The 18,732-nt window shown below is 38.3% G+C and overlaps 1 protein-coding gene across 1 annotated transcript; it reads left to right on the top strand.

Annotated features, from left to right (window-relative positions):
* Positions 1 to 7,046: 7,046 nt before the first annotated feature.
* LOC149068871 (uncharacterized) lies at positions 7,047 to 17,677 on the top strand. The gene is made up of 5 exons (XM_089250543.1): positions 7,047 to 7,173; positions 9,546 to 9,707; positions 10,865 to 10,958; positions 15,803 to 15,975; positions 17,351 to 17,677. The coding sequence occupies exons 1-5, from the start codon at positions 7,171 to 7,173 to the stop codon at positions 17,435 to 17,437; spliced, it is 519 nt and encodes a 172-aa protein (XP_089106669.1). The 5' UTR covers positions 7,047 to 7,170; the 3' UTR covers positions 17,438 to 17,677.
* The last annotated feature ends 1,055 nt before the right edge of the window (positions 17,678 to 18,732 follow it).

Below are 18,732 nucleotides of genomic sequence, written 5' to 3'. Positions count from 1 at the left end.
TTATCGGTCTTACGTATTATTATTATTATTATTACACTCGCAGCGATAGTTCTTGCAAAAAAAATAGCCTCGGCCATTTCTCTGATTTGCAAATACAGTGCCTAAATGGGTGTATAGCGAACCGACGTGACGTACGCAAGTACGATACCTCGAAATTATAAGGTCGCTGTGAGCTATGTGGCGTCAAGTGTCAAGATTTGGTGTCCGTCCGATGTGGGGTGGAGTGACTTGAGTATATCTTGTCCGATCGCTATTATTCTGAAGAGTTTCGTGATTGCAATATCCGCTGTCCATTCCGTGGTATCCGAAAAAAATCGCGCGTCGTTTGTGTTTTGACAATACTGCTGTGGTTCGGACGATGCTTTTTTTGTCGTTATCGATTCACGCTTCGTAATCGTTGCCCCCCATTATTCAAGGTGAAATGTTTTAGCGGGGGGGGGGGAGGGGGGTGGCGGGTGTCTCTCGTTTGCCCCTTGAGCAGCGATTAAAATTAAATTGGATGTGGGCAGAGCCGCCCTTAGGGGGCGGGGTGCGATAGGTGCGGCCGCACTGGGCTCAACACTTACGGTAAATTATTGGAGGATCCCATCAACTCTTAAGTTATTGGTTGCATTGATTCTGGATTTTCATCAATTGCGGAATTATCTCTTTCGTTAATTCTGGAATTACTTCCTTCATTAATTCTGGAATTACTTCCTTCATTAATTCTGGAATTATACTTTTCGTTAATTATGGAATTATCCTTTTCATTAATTCTGGAATTATCCTTTTCATTAATTCTGGAATTATATATTTCATTAATTCTGGAATTATCTCTTTCATTTTCCCGGCCGGCTTGCCGGTTAAAGTTTTTTCCGGCACGCCCACGATCTCACGATCAATGAGCTTATATCGCAAAAGCGACAGAGCCTGGGCGTGCTCGGTTCTATGCTATACTAAACTATCTCTTTCACATTAATTCTGGAATTATCTCTTTAATCAATTGCGGAATTATCTCTTTCATCAATTGCGGAATTATCTCTTTCATCAATTGCGGCATTATCTCTTTCATCAATTGCGGAATTATCTTTTCGTTGATCCCGGAATTACTTCCTTCATTAATTCTGAAATTATCTCTTTCATTAATTCTGAAATTATCTCTTTCATTGATCCCGGAATTACTTCCTTCCTTAATTCTGAAATTATCTCTTTCATTAATTCTGAAATTATCTCTTTCATTGATCCCGGAATTACTTCCTTCATTAATTCTGTGTGGAATTGTCTCTTCAGTTAATTTTGAAATTACCTCTTTCATTAATTCCGGATTTTCTCATTAATTCTCTGAATTTTCATGGAATCTGGATTTTTTTTTCCCCATCACTTCTGGAATTATTCCCTTTATCAAAGTTCTGGAATTATTTCTTTCATTGTTTCGAAATTTTCATTGGTGCTGGAAATTATTCATTGCAATTATTTTCAATTCGTCAATTCCCAAAATTTCCATTCGATTTCCGGAATTATTTCTCTCTTTGGAATAAAATTACCTTCAAGGGCTGAATTTTCATCAATTTTCATGTTTATAATTTGCATAAATAACTGCGTGTTTGAAATTTTTTTTTTGTATCGATATTTTTCAGCATCCCAGTATAAGACAATGGCTGAAGCAATGGATGCCGATATTCCCCTCCCCCGAAAAATATATAAAATCTGATCAAAGGGGGGAATCCTAAACATTTTTGGTGCCCCTAAAATTATTTTCTCAAAGGGCCCCCGCGTCTTTTAAAGGGCCCCCCCCCCCCCCGTGAAAGTCTGGTTTGGGGGCCCGCAAAAGATCTCAGTCTAGGAACCCTGCTTTAAGATGTGGGGGGGGGGCATGGTGGCGACGGTGGGGGGTTTGAACCTGTATACCTAGACTGGAGATTGCCATCTGCCGTCCATATTTTGAAATGGAAAACGACAAACGCGTTTGAATTTTTCGACGTTATCAAGTACCGTATTGAAGGTCTGCGCAGAGACTTTTTTTCCAAGTGGGGAAGACCAGAGCTCGTCATTCACTCACACGACCTCGCAGCGACCAGTGAATCCAACTAAAAGGGGAACCAGATTCCATCAAAACAGCAGAAAATTCTTGACACATTTCTGCAAAAAAAATGAAGAAACGGAGGGAGGACGGAGCTAATCGAATTCCTTAACGAACGGCCTTCGATTTTCATTCATTTTTTCTTTAGTTCCCCCGTATAATAATTAGCACCAAACCAATCCAGTTCCAATTTACATATCCTAACGCCCTGCAGGTAAACAAACACGGGGCCCGTCGATTTCTCCTCGACCTTGGTTCAAGGCATCCATTTCCAAAAGCATACGTAATGAAAAAAAAAACCACGTGCATAATGCAGCTGAGATGATTGCCATTTCGGAAACGCAGATGTAATGAAAATGTAAACAGGTTGTGTTTCTATATTACATCTAATATAAGATGACTTACTATCCTTGTCAGGTGTGTTTTGTTATTTATTGCCGATTCTCTTCAGAAAATCACTACTGGTGCCACCTGTACTGAAAGAATTCGGGGGGGGAGGAGAATGCTCATGTAATTTTTATTTATTCTAATTTTACTCGATCAAGGAATCATGATGGCGTCGGTGGTCTGCATGTTTAAGAAATGTGCCGCTTTTCTATTATCATGAGCAACAAGAAGAAATTATTGTTTCTTCTTGGAAATAGAAGGAAATGGTCGTGATTGTTTGGGCGGGATTTTTTTAAACAAATGTATAACCCTGATTGGAGGAAATTCGTGCTGATCTAAAATGTCCATGACTCGATATTACGTCATTGGAATATCGATCGATTTCATAATTTGAATTATTCGATTCAGCCTTTCTTTTTCTAGTTTTTGTGTTGTCCAATGTGCGTATTATAGTGCAGCGCCGCCTTTCACCAGGCGCGGGGGGAGGGAGCCTGTTGCGAAAATAATAGCGGCCCCTCCCCCCCTCGCGCGTTGTAGCATCTCAATTCTAATGATGGGGGGGGGGGGGGGTTAATAGAGGGTGAGTAAGCCCTGGGTTTCCTCAACGTGTGAAAAAATATGTGCGGTGGGTGGAAATACAAATACAATACCACAACAGGCAAAATGCCCAACGAGGTGGCTGAGAAAAAGATGCCCATAACAAATATGGATGTCATATATTTCAAAAATACAGCAACCCAATTAAAAACTAAAATTGTAAACAATATATACACATGATAAAATACTATATGCCCATAATGTACTTATGGTTGTCTTATTCTAAGTATGGATGGCTCTTCTCGATTTACCCCAACATGTTTATCGTATTTCTTTTTAAACGTGTCAATTGCGTTACAATTTGCTACCTCCGGGGGTAAGCTATTCCATTTATTAACAACCCTATTAGAGAAAAATTCCCTGCGGCACCATAGCCTTGCATTGTCCCTTACCAATCGATACTGGTGTTCCCTTGTAAAAGCAGTCGATTGGCGGTAAAGCGGAAGAATTACTTTAGGAGAACAAATAAACACACACTATTGAACAGGTTTTTGTTTCACACGGTGCAATTTTTTCTCTGGAAAGAAGAAAAGGAAACAAATAATTCCGAAAAACCCTCTGAAAATGAGGACGAAAGGGTGAAACTTATCAAAAAAGTATGAGGACGCTTGAAATGGCGTAAAAAAAAATGAGGACGTCTGGTGACCCTATAGGTCAACGAAAACATGACAACAATCAGTCCTCCATTTTCTGACTTTCTGCTCCTTTCTTTGTCTTTTTTTTGAGGTTTTTACCCACTGTCAAATCTCAAATATCTTCCCATTTGTCTTTTCCGACTTCTTCTAAACTATACATACTGAACTTATATACCTGGGGCGTTATTGCATACCACTTAAGTGGACCGTGGCACGTTTTCGTACCAATGAAGTGGCCCGCACTCTCCTAAAGGGTGAGCACCCGTGTAAACCGATCACAACTCCAGTCTATCGCCAATGTGCAATTTACTACTATTAACCATCTTTCGGGGAGGGGGGGGGGGGAGGGGTTAAATTTGTGCCGGAAGTGTGTGTTGCTTTTCGGCTTCTTAGGCAGTACATAAATACATCACTCCCTCAGCTAGCGTTCGAATTCACGTCCAGGATATGAATAGTAAGCCTGCGTACGCACCACAGCGCTATCTCAGTAAGAATATCATGCTGACCACGGGAATGTTATGTTCAGGAGTTCCTGTATAACTGCCTGGAAAAACAAAAACCTGCCACTTTACACACACATACTGTACTTTCCTTTCTTTCCTTCCCATTGGCAATTTTTGGCCAAAAAAATGGAAACCTTTTCACCGTAAGTTATTAACAATGTCCCGTGTTTTCACATATTTTTCTTCGATGAATACAGTCAGCTTCTTTATTTTCTTCAACTATCAACAATTCTCAAGTGAGTTTTAGCTGAAGTTGCAATTGGCGATGCCATTTATAGGTGTCTTCAAGCAGTGTCGTCTTATTGCATGCACCCCACCCATTGGACACCCCCGACATTGGCTTAAAACAGAACGTTTCTAAGAGCATTTGAGCGCGAAAGCCTTAATGAATGCTCGATCCCCCGACGTTCTGCTATGGCGCTGGTATTGGTGAGTTTCGATAGCAATTAATTAATTTTGCAGCATAATGTACATTTTTCTATATATATATATATATATATATATGCCCTGTACACATATGAAAAATCAAACATTCAACTGACGGCATCAAAATTCAAAGTTAGAGTTAGCGCACAAGGCAGCTGTATACGCTTAAGGGGCCATTCAAGTATTACGTAAGCAGATTTTCAACCATTTTTGACCCCCCCCCTTGTCAGCAAAAGTCAGCAACACACTGACCTCCGTCTCTCCTGTCAGCAAAATTTCGTCAGCAGCTTAGAATATTAGAATATAAGCAAGCTTCAAACCCCTTTCTCCCCTTGTCATCAAAAGTCAGCAAATCCGAAACCCCACTCGATGCTGACGTAATACTTGAATGACACCTAACTAGAAATTAGGCAAAGATGCAAAGCAACAATGAGGTCTTTACAAGATATACAGAAGACTGGATGTTGTGAAGATATTTATTATTTGAGATGTTAAATTTTTAAGGAAGGATCCAGAGCACTCGTCCGGCAATCGAGGGACCCGGGTTCGACTCCCGGTAGAGGCAGAGATGAGTTTTTTTCTTCCTTAAAAATTTAACATCTCAAAATAATAAATATCTTCACAACATCCAGTCTTCTGTATATCTTGTATTGACAAGTGGAGAGCGACATTCATGTCATAATGAGGTCTTTCTCAAGGCCATCCGTCCCCCCGACATTTCTTTGTAAAATGTCGTACTCTCTCTACTTTTAACTGCACACATTTCATATTGTAGTCTTAAAATTTTAGTTACCATCCAGTATGCATGACTAAAATTATAAATATTCATCTCAATAGCTTTTATCACGAACGGTTTTTTTTTTCTCTTGGATTACATTTTAGTTCACTGCGATTCTCAGAGCACTTTTCATTTCTCAAAATTTGGCAATTTTTCAGAGATTTCTGTCGTAATTAGTTCACCTTTAGCATCATTTTTGGTGACAATTTTCCCCGTATGAGAAATTCCGAATTTTCCCACATTTTTCCCCGTGGAAATACGTTCAGCCCAATAAAAAATGTAGTATTTGGTGCATGAAGAAAAAATATTGCAGCTTTTTTTATTGGGCGCTGTGGTGGTCGAGTGGTCATAGTGACGGACTCGCACCGCGAGGATCCGGGTTCAAACCTCACCGCAGTGGTGGTCAGCTGAAGTTGGTTTTCCGCGGTTCCCAACTTCGAGGCGCGAATGCGAGCCGATTTCATCCCCGTTAAAAAATCTCGCCCTAGAGAGCAACAGGCCTACAACGGTATAATTATTCATTCATTATACTTCACTCTCTATGAGTTGAGGGGGGAAAAACTCATAGTTTAAGAAAATTACTTTCAGATGGCCAAAAAGCAATACACAGAAACAAACTTTACGTTAAGGTTCTCAACACGTACACACACATTCCAACATGTATCAATTCGTTAGAAGTTCCGCAGAGGAATATGTGGACCAAGGTGCGTGTGTGGTTTAGTAGTAGTAACTATTCATTGACATCTATCCATAAATTTGAGTACCTCATTAATAAATGACAAACAGAAAAATAGGACACATGCTGCTACCTATTATTTCGAAAGCGAACAAAAAACTATCACCAAGTACTATTTCTAAATTATAGATGGCATTGAATTCGTGATCTGGGATTTTTTTTTTATTCCTGGTTAGGGCCGTCCAGATTTTTACATGTCAATAAATATGCATGTTGAATTTTCAGTCAAGCTTATATGAAATGTTATTGACGATAATGCTGATACATGTTGTGATTGATGTAACAAAAACTCCCCCTTTAAAGCGTCAGTTGCAGCAAAAAAAAAACAAAAAAAAAACAGCAACAACATGTTAATTGATATCTAGGTTAGCAATAAGCAGTGCCCTCTTAAGGTATGGGCCCGACCGGCACGGCCCGGGGGTCTCAAGCGAAGAAGGGCCCTCACAAAAATGAGATCTGGTTGAAGTTTTCACGAATTTGCCTCATAGGGCCTCAGAAAAATCATGAAGACGGCCCTGGCAATAAGCACAAAATATCCAATTTATATACATTACATAACATGGTCGGTCTAAACTTTTTGTTCAGTTTCTCTATAAAGCCTTACGTCTTTGACGTATACAATTTCATACAGCGAAAAATATTTCCTTGAAGAGAAAGTTTACTGCCATCTTGTTTTTAAAGATGTGAACTTTATTATATTTTTTTCTTCAAATATTAGATGACAGCAGCTGCTACATAATCGGTTTGATTTAGGGATCATTTTGTCGGAAATTCGGCCATGTCCCGTATGTCTCTTCAGCATCCATGAGATTTTTTTTCCCACAAAAAATATGGTCAATAATATTATCCATATACATAATCGCAACTTTTGAGTCCGACTTGCTGAAAATATCGTACAGTTACGATAATAGTTTTAAATTCCGCGAGAATTTCTCCGACCTCGTGTATCAGTTATCATAAATCACACCTCCCGGCATTTATGCATATTTATCATGTGTACTGTGTTATCATTACTTAGTGAATGAATTACATTCGTATAAGCTGGGAAAATGGTTTGTATTTTGAATAAGAAATGAGATAATTATTATCAATATTTTTATTTGTGTGTGCGTGTGATTTCCGTTGAAATTAATTATGAATTATTAATTACTTGACATTTTTTTTGTGATTATATTGTGAAGAAACTCCACTAGATATGAAAAACAATCGTGCTCCTTCTTACCGATAGGAATCCTATATTTTTCATTGACATTGATATGAACTTATTTACCTCAGTGATTCACAATGTGGGCATTAACACCCCCTTGGGGGGTGGTAGAAACTACGGGTATAACATAAGATCCTATGGGTTAGTTTGCGTTGGGGGGGGGGGGGCGGCGGCGATGGACATGGCCCCCACAAAAAGGGGCTGACAGGGCTCTAGTCCTGGGGCGCGGGATGGTTCTCATCATTTTTTGTTTTTGCACACTATAAATTAACTACAGAAGGGGCCCCACTCCAAGATGTGGGGGCCATGGCGATGGGACAAAAAATAATGGGATACTGATCTACTTTGAATACCGCTGGAACGAACTCCAAGAGACCAAAGAAATCGCTTCGTTAAAACGAAATTTCATTATAAATAAATTTCCAGGCCTTTCTATTGTTTCTATGCAAACTTATCGGGGGGATTAGAAAAGTGTTCGTTAAAACATGTTTTTTTTTCTTCGCTGAAACGGGATTCGATAGTAGTGTGATCTACTAGCATGATAATGCTAACATCTCTGAAAAATGCATCTACATGGCTTGAAGATTTTGAGTGGGACATATTAATATGTATTTAATTAAATCATTTAAAATTTTTATATTCTCCTCTTCGTTCACTACAGGGATACTCGTAATTGGCATGTCTAGTTTTTAGATTCTTGAAATGTGTGTGTATATGTAGGTCGCACTGGAAGCTTTAGGATTCAAAACGACAGTAGAAGTGGATGTCAATCCATACTGGGCTGCAACTATAAGGGGTGGGGGCCTCTCTAACAACACCATCTATAGCAGAAGGCTTCCGTGCAAAGCCTGTGACGTCACTGAAGAAGGTCATCTTACTTATAGCCATATTGGATATAGCAGGCTGACGCATGAGCCATCTTTGTTCATTTTTGTAGTATATCCAATGGCTGTAGGTGAGATGACCCTCTTCAGTGATGTCATGAGCTCTGCTTTGAGGCCTTCTGCTATAGATGGTGTTGGTTTTGGTGTCACGACAAGGGCACTGAGTTTACTCTACTTTTCTATTGAAAAATAACGAGGGAAGCACCAAAACTGATAGTGGCCCAACCGAGTGAATTTTGTTTCTAATTGCAGCCCTGAATCCATATACAGTAAAACCTCTCTTTTGCAGTCATTGGCGGGATGAAAAAATTTGTCCGTGAAAGTGGGTTCAAAAACAATTTTTATTTCTTGGGGAAATTATTATTTGGCCTTAAAAGTCCATTACGAGGGGGGAGGGTTTATTGCATATGTACAGTGAAACAAATATGTTCTTTTCTACGAAGGCACATATATTCGGGCCTTCAAAAAAAAAATATATACTAGTGAACGATAATAAATCTACACCCCCGATCGCAACACCATGGCTTAAATTCATTTCGAGCGGGAATTACAAGAAAATTCAAATGGACCAATTGGATAGTACTATTCTGCAAATGTCCAATCAGGACGCTGCATTAGTATCTCACGCAGGCTCACAGCTTCATTCTGACCACGACGTTTGAAGTGAACAGACGTACTTCTTCCGCTGAGCAACCGAGCGTGAAGATTTGGTATTCAACCCAAATGGGAAACTCTGTCAGCGAAACTAGTGGTTAAATTTTTCCTCTGAAGACGGCACCCATTGGTGTTGAAATGCATTAGGACTTTTATTATTTTTTGTGTATTTGCCTTATTCGTTGGTGTCTTCTAAATATTCTTGGGCAAAGTGGATCAACTCTTCTAAGAAACAGTTATTTTCCAGATATTATGCAGAGGTGAACTCAGAAAGGAAAGTCATCACGTCTCCACCTGGACTTTTCTTTCCGAGTTCACCGCTGCATAATATCCGGAAAATAACTGTTTCCTTGATATCTCGAGCTGAGAAAAAGCCATCTAGTTCAAGTAGGTTTCATTGGAAATAGGGGGGGGGGGGGAACAGGACATTTTTATGAAAAACATATTGGAATAGCAAAAAATATGGGAACCTCCCATGAAAATGGGTCATATGGTCACTTTATGCAATCTGAAAAAAATCTCCATTTTAATTTAAAAATGTCTCATTTATTCATAGGGCGCATTTTGCTTGTTGTGAAATACTGAGTTTGCATACATATTTTTACTTACATATAAATGAATTTTTGTTGCAGCCCCTTGTGAAAATTTGAAATCCTAATATAAGATATTTTGTTTCCAGGGCTTGTTTTGGAAGATTGTGATAATGCTTGTTGCAGCGGTTGCTGTCCTCGTCCAGTTGGAACTGCCTGAGAACAAATGGGTTTTTTCGAAGAGCATTACTCTGAAAGCTTCAAAGGAAGATACCTGGGCATTCCTCACATCGTTCGATTATCTTAACAAAGTACTCAGCTTTATTTTTCTATCCTGTTAACACTTGCACCCAGTTGGGAATGTATATGTATTCAAGTTGGTGTCTTTTTGCATTTGACCAGTAACACTGCACAAATTTTGACTAAGTTTCTGCTTCCGAAACAAAAACAGTAATTTCTTATGTAATTTGGTGTACTGAACATGAATTTAGCCATTAAAAAAAGCTGGATTAGTTACGGCTTTCTCTGAAATTGTATGCGATGCAATACATTGAAACACAACATAAGTAAGCCTATATAAAAAAGAAAATATACACAAATACGTAGAAATGCAAATGTATTACAGCATAATACAGTTGATTGCTGTTTTAACAAATACTGTTATAGCAAAAATCTTGTTTTAACGAAAACTTTTTTTAATTCCCCCTGGAAAGTTTGCATAGGAACAATGCAAAAATCTGGAATTCCTTTGACAAAATTTCGTTATTATGAAGTGATTTCCCTGGTCTCTTGGAGTTTGTTGTGATGGGATTCGACTGTAGTTCATTTATCAGTATCTGACACATACTTTGTTTTGCATTGTGCTTGTACTGGACAGAAGGAGCATCTCTTGCAATTGCCCAACGGTGGTCAGCCAGCATCGAGGTTAATAATTTTTCCTGGTAACGTTGTTCAATGGTCCTTGCCACTTTTTCCACCATACAATGACGCTCTTCATAAAACACTACTTTGACATTCAACGTTGTAATATCACAGAAACAAGAACCAATAAAACTTTTTCATGAGGATATTCGCGTTTAGCAGGTCGGAACCATTTGGAAATGTACATTTTTATGTCTGACAAAATTTCATTGCTGTCCAGTGTAATTAATGCCATGTCTAGTTTATTAGTTAGCCTATCTATTTGATGTTTCACCTTGAAGGCTTTTGACTTTTATCCTCATTTTGAATGTATTGTTACCCCCAAAGCAGAATATGCCAAAAATCTGTGATGCATGTCACAGAACAATCTGAATGAATTTTAAGAAAAATGTATAAAACACTATTATGGCAATTTTTATTGCAAAACATTTCCATTCAGCCGAGGGCTTATTGTAAAAAAATGCAAAACATTCTTCTTTGGGGTTGTTGTCATGCAAAATTATAACATTTGTTTTTTATTTTTTTCTACGATGTTTGTATTTGCCAGTGGTTTCCATATGCACATCGATTCAGAGAAGCAGATGGCAAAGCCCTTGGAGCTGGAAAGAAAATATACGCTGTTTATGAAATCCCTTTCTATGGTCTGTATTTCAGTTGGTTGGTATGTTTTGTCGATAAGAAAAAAAACAATTATTTTATACTGTTAATTTCTTATGTTATTGTTACTTTTTGACTGTTGTAATACATAAGCAGGGTTCGTACAGTCCTTGAAAATCCTTGAAAAAAAAAAAAAGTAATTTTTCAAGTGCGTGAAAATTTTTTTTGCGTGAATTTCTTCCATCAATTTTCGTCCCCCCTTCAACTAAATCCCCCCTCTAAACCATATTCCACTGCTGCAAAAATGTGTAGAGCAACAATCATACAATGATTAAGAGACAATGTTCGAACCAGTACGTATGGTCACCCATACCTGAGGTATTTCTATGCTTGGGAAGATGTTGCCTAAATTCTAGTAGTAAAACACTGCGCTTAAGAATATTGCTTAAAAATATTTTAAACTATTGAATTAATGACTGTCATTTGCTTTTATATATATATATATATAGGCTGATGTATTTCCTCAATAAAAATACAGGAAAATCACCAATTGTCATCAAAAATGATGCCAAAGGTAAGCAAAATTGTCAATTATTTGCTGAAATTGCAAAAAAAACCCCACCAAATCACAAAATGAAGCACCATTGCATTGAAGCAATAGATGGATTCTATGGGGTGAGAAAACACGTTAACGTGACAATATTTAAAGTCATAATTATAATATAATTCATAGTGGGAAAATAATTTTACTACTTAATTTCAGTAAAGAATGAAAATTTCAATAGGCTTTGTTGAAAATATATGGGAAAATAACGGGGCATTTTCATGAAAAGTTGGGGTGACAAAAATTACATGAAAATATGGGAATGTCCCAGGAAATACAGGTCGTCATGTGGTCACCCTAGATATATTATTACTTGCATTCTAAACTACAATGGTTTTTTTTCTACAAGTAAGACCCTTAGGACTTTACATTGTCTACAAGTTGAAGTGAGAATCATAATTGCTTTTAAAAATAATAAATCTTTAATAAATTAGCATTTCAAACTCAAAATTTAAAATGAGCGAATGTTGAACATAAATTAAAAAAAAATCTAAGTAATTTCTTTTTTTTAAATCACAATCTTTATCTACCACGATATGAATGTCCTTGAATTTTAAAATTTTGCCTGGAAAAGTGCTTGAATAGTCCTTGAATTAGGTCTTAATTTCAAAGAGTATGAATCATGATAAGGGTTCCTAAAAGAGGGCTGTTTGGTTCCATATACAGGGTTTTCTGTTAATGGACTGACAAACTCAGAGGGGCTGTTAGTAGACATGAACAAAAATGGCAATGGAACATGGTGTCTCAAACCACGCTTAGAGGGTGAAAATCATGAAAAATGCATTCAGGTTTTGACATAATGCTGGAACGACAAAAAAGTACAATAACTACCAAAAGAGATTTATGTGATTAATTATCACAAGAGTTGTTGGAAGTGGCGGCCGCTGATGTCATTGCACAATGTACAACATAAAAACGATTCCCAGACATGCTTGAAGATACCAGGTATGCTTTTTATGTCTGCCGCAGCGATGAAAATCCGCGCTATGAGATCCTCCGGTGTGTCTGTGGGCATTGCATGAATGAGTGATTTAAGGGCCCTTAAGGAAAAAGTCACATGGATTGAGATTCGGTGAACGTGGAGGCCAAGCAATGGGTCCCGCGCTTCCAATCCACCTCTTTGTGTATGTAACATTGAGGTGATTATGCACCTCGTGTAATCACTAATTTACATTGTCCGCAGCATGTGATCCTATCCCAGTACATGCGTTTAGCACTGCTTACATCAGATATAGTGAGCGAATGCATTCAGCGGTCAACTGACATCCACTTTTCGTTTCCTCTGGACTCAGAGCCTGCACACGTTTTTTGTGATTTCACCCTCTCAACATGGTTTGCGACACCATGTTCCATTGCAATTTTTGTTCCTCTTGATGCTTACTAACAATCCTCCGAGTTTGTCGGCTCATTAACAGAACATCTTGTATAAAAAGAGCTCTAATTACCCTGGGTAATGGTGGGGAAGATGAAACGTATACATTTTGATATGGCTGATAGCGCAGCTTAAACATGAATGGCAGTAACACATTCTTTTTTTGGAAGGAGCTCGACTGTTCTCAGAATCTGCCCCAGCAGTTATGATGTCATTGTTGATACTTACGAGTAAGGGAGCTAAATAAAAAAAAGGAGATGGAAAAACGAAAACCTTTGTGGGAGGAAGAGTAGGACCACCCACCCCCTCAATACTAGTTTAAAATGAAAACTCAGTGCATATTCCCATATCATTCTATCACACATAATTAAAACCAATGAAAGTTAACATACAAAGGCTTATTTATGCAATTACAATATGATTGTGCCAACGTGACCTGAATCCTGTATCGATAAGTAAGACGTTTGTCCGAGTCTTCATAACCTTATTCCCTAAATTTAAGAATATTGGCTAATAAGTCAGAAATATTTGATTTTAATGGGGAGGGGGGTCTAAATAGCATTTTTTTAAATCCCCCCCCCCCCCCCCATGAGTCAAATGACCTGACTGTTAGTAAAGCAATAAAAATTGGGTTTCTTAGATATTGCCATTATTGACAATATCTTCTGATTGGCATTTTTCATTTAAAAACCCACTGTTATTCCAGATACAAGTTTGAATCATCCAACTAATCGTATTTTCGATGTTAAACTACCTTCTAATTAACAAATAGTATTACCCTTCGCTGTACCGCACTTTATCTACGCAGTAATTTCATAAGCAGCTCTCTTCTGCCTGCCGTGGGATTGCAATTTTTTCCTGGTGGATCTGCCCCCGATAATCAATGTTCTAATGTTCTGCTGTACTCATATATTTGGGTAAGAGGATGCGTGTGCCATCACAGCTTCAAAGCGCTGAGAGAGAGAGAGCGAAAATCATCCATTTATGTACAGAGGTCAGAATTAACGGTCCCCAAAGCAGAATTGCTTGGAGGTTTTTTTTTGTATAGTTTTTGCATTGATCTGCAATGAGCCCACGCATGACTGAAAATGTTCTGAGACAAAAATTCCCATAATAGTGCTTTTTACACAGAAGTTTTTTTTAAAATTCTACTACAGCAGCACTGATTGTTCATTAGCGTACATTGTAGCTTTCGGCATTCGACATATTTTGCACTTTGGGGGGGGGGGGGTTAACAGTAGTTAAGATTGAGTCCTTTCCTTGGGAGGAAAGGATGTATTTTTGAACTGGGCTTTGTATGTCCTTTTTTTTTAGTTAATTAGTTGAATTATACAGTCCGAGCTAAACTAACTCTAGCAACATAAATAGGTTAGAGCCACAAATACACTCGGAATAAACATTCCTGCACCTGCATGTACGTAGGTACAGTTAAACACCATTATAGCCCCATAGCTGCCTACCCATCCCCGATGTCGCACCAAACCCTCTTAGTGCCAGATATTTTCAGTGGACAAATTGTAGAGCCTGTTCTCTGGGACACTGTTGTGGTCATTTACGTGCTTACATACTCCCCAGGACACTATTTTGGTCTCTCACTGACCTAATCCTTTGCTCTGTAGGATACTCAAGGCTACTCCAATGTTCACAAAATCTCTTGCTCGCTTGCTGACATGGTCCATTTCTCTCCAGGTTACTTTTGCTTATTCTCATACTTTGCTTGCACATGTTCTAGATCCCTCTTTAGGTCGCTCATCGATCTGGTCCCTCGCTCTCTGGTTAATTTTTTTTTTTGCCATTCATGTGTTTGAACACTGTCTTTGTCACTCAAGTGTTTGCACACTGTTCATGTCCCTCTTTTGGTTTTTTGGTCACTCACTTGGTTTTTTGCTCTCTAGGCCACTCTTTTGTTTATTCACATTCTTGCAAACTCTCATGATTGCTCGTTTGGTCACTCACTGACCCAGGTAGAGGCAGATTCATGGTTTTACGGTTTACTGATCGCAGCTTCAATTTTGCCACCCTCTTTTGGTTTTTTGGTCACTCACTTGGTTTTTTGCTCTCTAGGCCACTGTTTTGTTTATTCACATTCTTGCAAACTCTCATGATTGCTCGTTTGGTCACTCACTGACCCAGGTAGAGGCAGATTCATGGTTTTACGGTTTACTGATCGCAGCTTCAATTTTGCCACCCTTCTCTCATTCCACAAATGTTCTTAACCAATCATTCCTTAAATTTGCTACCACCCCTGAACTCGCTGCTTTGGGCTATAGCCGGCGAAGCCTTCCTGCAAATACACCTCTGATTTCTTGCTCAGGTTCTGTGGAGGCAATTACTAGAAATGCGTTTTTCTAACTTGTCTGAATTGCTGATCAAGTAAAGGAAACTGTTCTGAAACTGTCTTTTGCTAAAAATGAAAATTAGCTTCATGCAGGCGATGAATCAAATTATTCCAAACTTTTTAAAATAGCTGCAGTAGCCTATTTCAATCCAGCCACGACTGTTTTCCATCACATCTGTTTTGAATTAGAGTTATTTTGCTTACCCCTTTTGTTCGTTAGATGGACTTGTCTGTTCACTTGATGATAATACCACGTGTTGAACGAATGTAACACTCTTAATGTGTTTCTCTTGTTCAGAAGTATCAAGAGCTTATGGGCCCCAAAGCAGAATATGCCGAAATCTGTGACGTACGTCGCAGAACAATCAGTGCTACTGCAGAACAATCTGGAAGATTTTTAAGAAAAATGTAAAAAATGATATATTATAGGAATTGCAGAACATTTCCAGTCAACCAAGGGCTCGTTGCAGAACAATGTAAAACATTCTGCTTTGGGGCTTATGAGTTCAAAGCTTAAGAGTTGGAAAAAAATTTGAAATTTCAGTTTTAAAAAATTTTATTTCCTTTTTTTCAGGTGAATACACTATGCTGTATGAGATAACAGAGTACAAACCAGAAAAGCTTATTGTGATTGAAGGCGAGAACTTGCTCAATCCTCGCATCGAATTCCATGCTGTAAAAATGCAGGAAAAAGAAACGAAGCTCACAATCTCTGTACTGTTCAAGAGGTTTAGTTATTTCTTCCAGGTGAGTTCCATTTCCATCAACATCTACTCTATTCCTGAGATTCAGTTATGTGCGTCTAGGGGCGTTCTTAACCTTTTATGTTCCATGGATCTTTTATGTTGATAGGCTGAAGACCACAAAAAATCCATTTACCCCCTTAATAATATTCAGCACATATATAAACACAATGAATCAATTGTTGGTATATACTTTTCTGTTATAATTATCCACTTCGTGCATTTTTTGTCTTGGTGGCCACTTCTCGAACCAATTGGCACTTTTTGTCTTGGCGAATTTGCGTCACCATTTTGGCTCAGCTTCTTTCCTGGTAAGTTCTCTCATAGTCAGTTTGGCTCTCTCATGCAACCACATTTTCGTTACTCTTTAGTTAAAACCCATAGTTTTTCCCTAACAATGTAACTTATTTCTGTTGCGATGCTGATGGTGTTGACAGAGTTCTCAACAGAACTCTGTTATTATTAGCATGGAGATGAAGTGTCAGGCAAAGCTGTATTATCCTTTGTACAGCATTCATTTTAGCGGCGCTGGTTTACATTCCAAGATATTCAAATAAATTCTGTTAAATATTTTTACATCATAATGTTCTTACTAAATATTGTGCCAATTATCCTAAATATTGTGTCAAGCCTAGTATCTCACTGGAGGCATGCAGAAAGAATCAAGCCAAAATGTGCCAATTTGGTGTCCAAAAAATGCGTGGATGGTTAAACAAAGAATTACCCAATTGTTTTCTTACTCAACCCCAAGATCCGTCCTAAAACCTTTCCAAGAACCCCCGGTTAAGAACCATTGTGCTGCTCTATGTACCATGAAAATTTAGCAAATTGTTGCGTTTTCCATTTATTATAATTTTGCTTGGGGGAGAAGACCACATTTGATAAGCACATTGAAAACATATTTACGATAAGTGATGTTTTTGAAGGCAAAAAGATGGCAATGTTTCTATCCTAGATGGTGACATAAATCTATTACCTAGTGATAAAATTAAGATACAGTAAAGTCTCTCGATGATTTGAAGGTGCTGGAATTTGGCAGAATTTTTCCTCAGAACCTCACTCTTTCTTCATCTTGGAGTATTATGCATTATTAACCATACAGTGATTGCGAATCATTGTCCCACTCCTTACCTGAAGTACCTTGCCAGCATCTCGTAAACATTGTGGCACACTGTTTTTGGGAATTGTTACTATTAGGAATTTTTTCCGTCCTGAAATTAGTCCCTGGACAAATTTTTATGAATGCTCATGAGTGTTTTTGAGATAGGGATTGGTTGATCCTCCTTGTCTCATGTTTCATTGTGAAGGGCGATGCTATACATTCAACTTTAAGGTGTTTCTTATCAATAACTTATTTAAGTTTTTTTTTCTCTTTTCAGTACTTGGTTGCGCCCATCCTCTACTTTGTCGAAACTCAAAAGCTGACGTATGCCTTACTCTTACTTCAAGGAGTTTTTCCATACTAAAACGAGCAGTTTTCTACTGTAAGAATGACGTAGTTCCCTCATCACCACCACCACTCAGTAGTCCCACCACCACAATCACCCCTATGCAGTTATAGATACTATATGAGTATATTTCCGAGAAATTAATGCTAAAAGTATTTTGGCAATTTTTAATAGAACTAAATTGATAGTTCTCAAAAAATTTGATTGTATTGTATTATTCCTGTCGCAGATTGTATATGATATTTTATGTAAAACAAATTTTATGGGCATTCAAGTCTGGAAAAAAAAATTAGTACGAATCAATGATCCTCCAACGTTTTAAGGACCCAGATGAAAATACGGATAATGAATGTTCTACAGGATTGTCTGGAACTCCAGCGACGAACTTCTAGGGGTGATCATACACATCAAGACAAATAACTTTTGCAATGGAAACTTGGGTCAAAGTACATTTATTCATTTGGAAAACTGAGTAAGTACAGAAACAGCTGCGGGTCATGGATATCTGGGGAAAATAAAATATACCAATGTAACTGGCTGTGTGAGCACAGTAGCTGCTCAAAGTAGCATCCAAGGATCCTGTTGCACAATTGACATTGGCAAATCAAGGAATGGCGCACCTGTTTGCAGAGGCTGTTCTCAAATTAATCTGGTCAGCAGCAACAAGTTTTTCTGCGGAGTCCACTGGGGGGGGGGGGGTGTGCTGCTGTAAACTAATGATTTCAGATGTGCCCCAGAAGAAGTAGTCTAGTGGATTCGGGTCTGGGTAGCATGCAGGCTATGCCACAGGTCCATTGCTACTAGTATTAAACTACACATGAACCTCGTCCATATTCGTCTGAGGAACTTCTAATGAATTGGTACGTGTTGGGAACCTAGTGTGAAGTTTGTTTCCTGCGTAATGCTTGTGATAGTGCTGCCATCTGCTATCTATTTGATGTTATCCACAGGTCCACTACTGCCAATTCATTTCCCTGGATATGTTGCTGCTTGCTTGGTGGTTCTCTCATTGCCAAAGTAGTTTCCAACTAAATAATTGTGTTTCAACCCAATGTTTTCCATCGCAAAAGTTACTCATCTTGACATGTACGATCACTCCCTAGAAGTTTGTTGGTGAAGTTCCGAATCACCATGTATATGATTCTTGTTAGCATGAAAAATATTTTTGTTTACTCGTGCAAATTTTATTGCTCCAAACCTCCGCTCTTTTGAAGGGATACATTCTCGAAAAAAGATTTTTTTATGCACCTTTTTGTACACTGATGTATCTATAATTAGTGTTCTTGAATTTTGTTCTTGTGTGTATAATCAAT

The sequence above is a fragment of the Pholcus phalangioides genome, unplaced genomic scaffold (genome assembly GCF_987345545.1).
Source record: "Pholcus phalangioides strain wild (caught in Gottingen) unplaced genomic scaffold, Ppha-v1.0 ptg000024l_1, whole genome shotgun sequence".
Taxonomy (NCBI): domain Eukaryota; kingdom Metazoa; phylum Arthropoda; class Arachnida; order Araneae; family Pholcidae; genus Pholcus; species Pholcus phalangioides.
The sequence above is the reverse complement of the archived record's forward strand: the minus strand, read 5'-3'. Positions and strand labels throughout refer to the sequence as shown.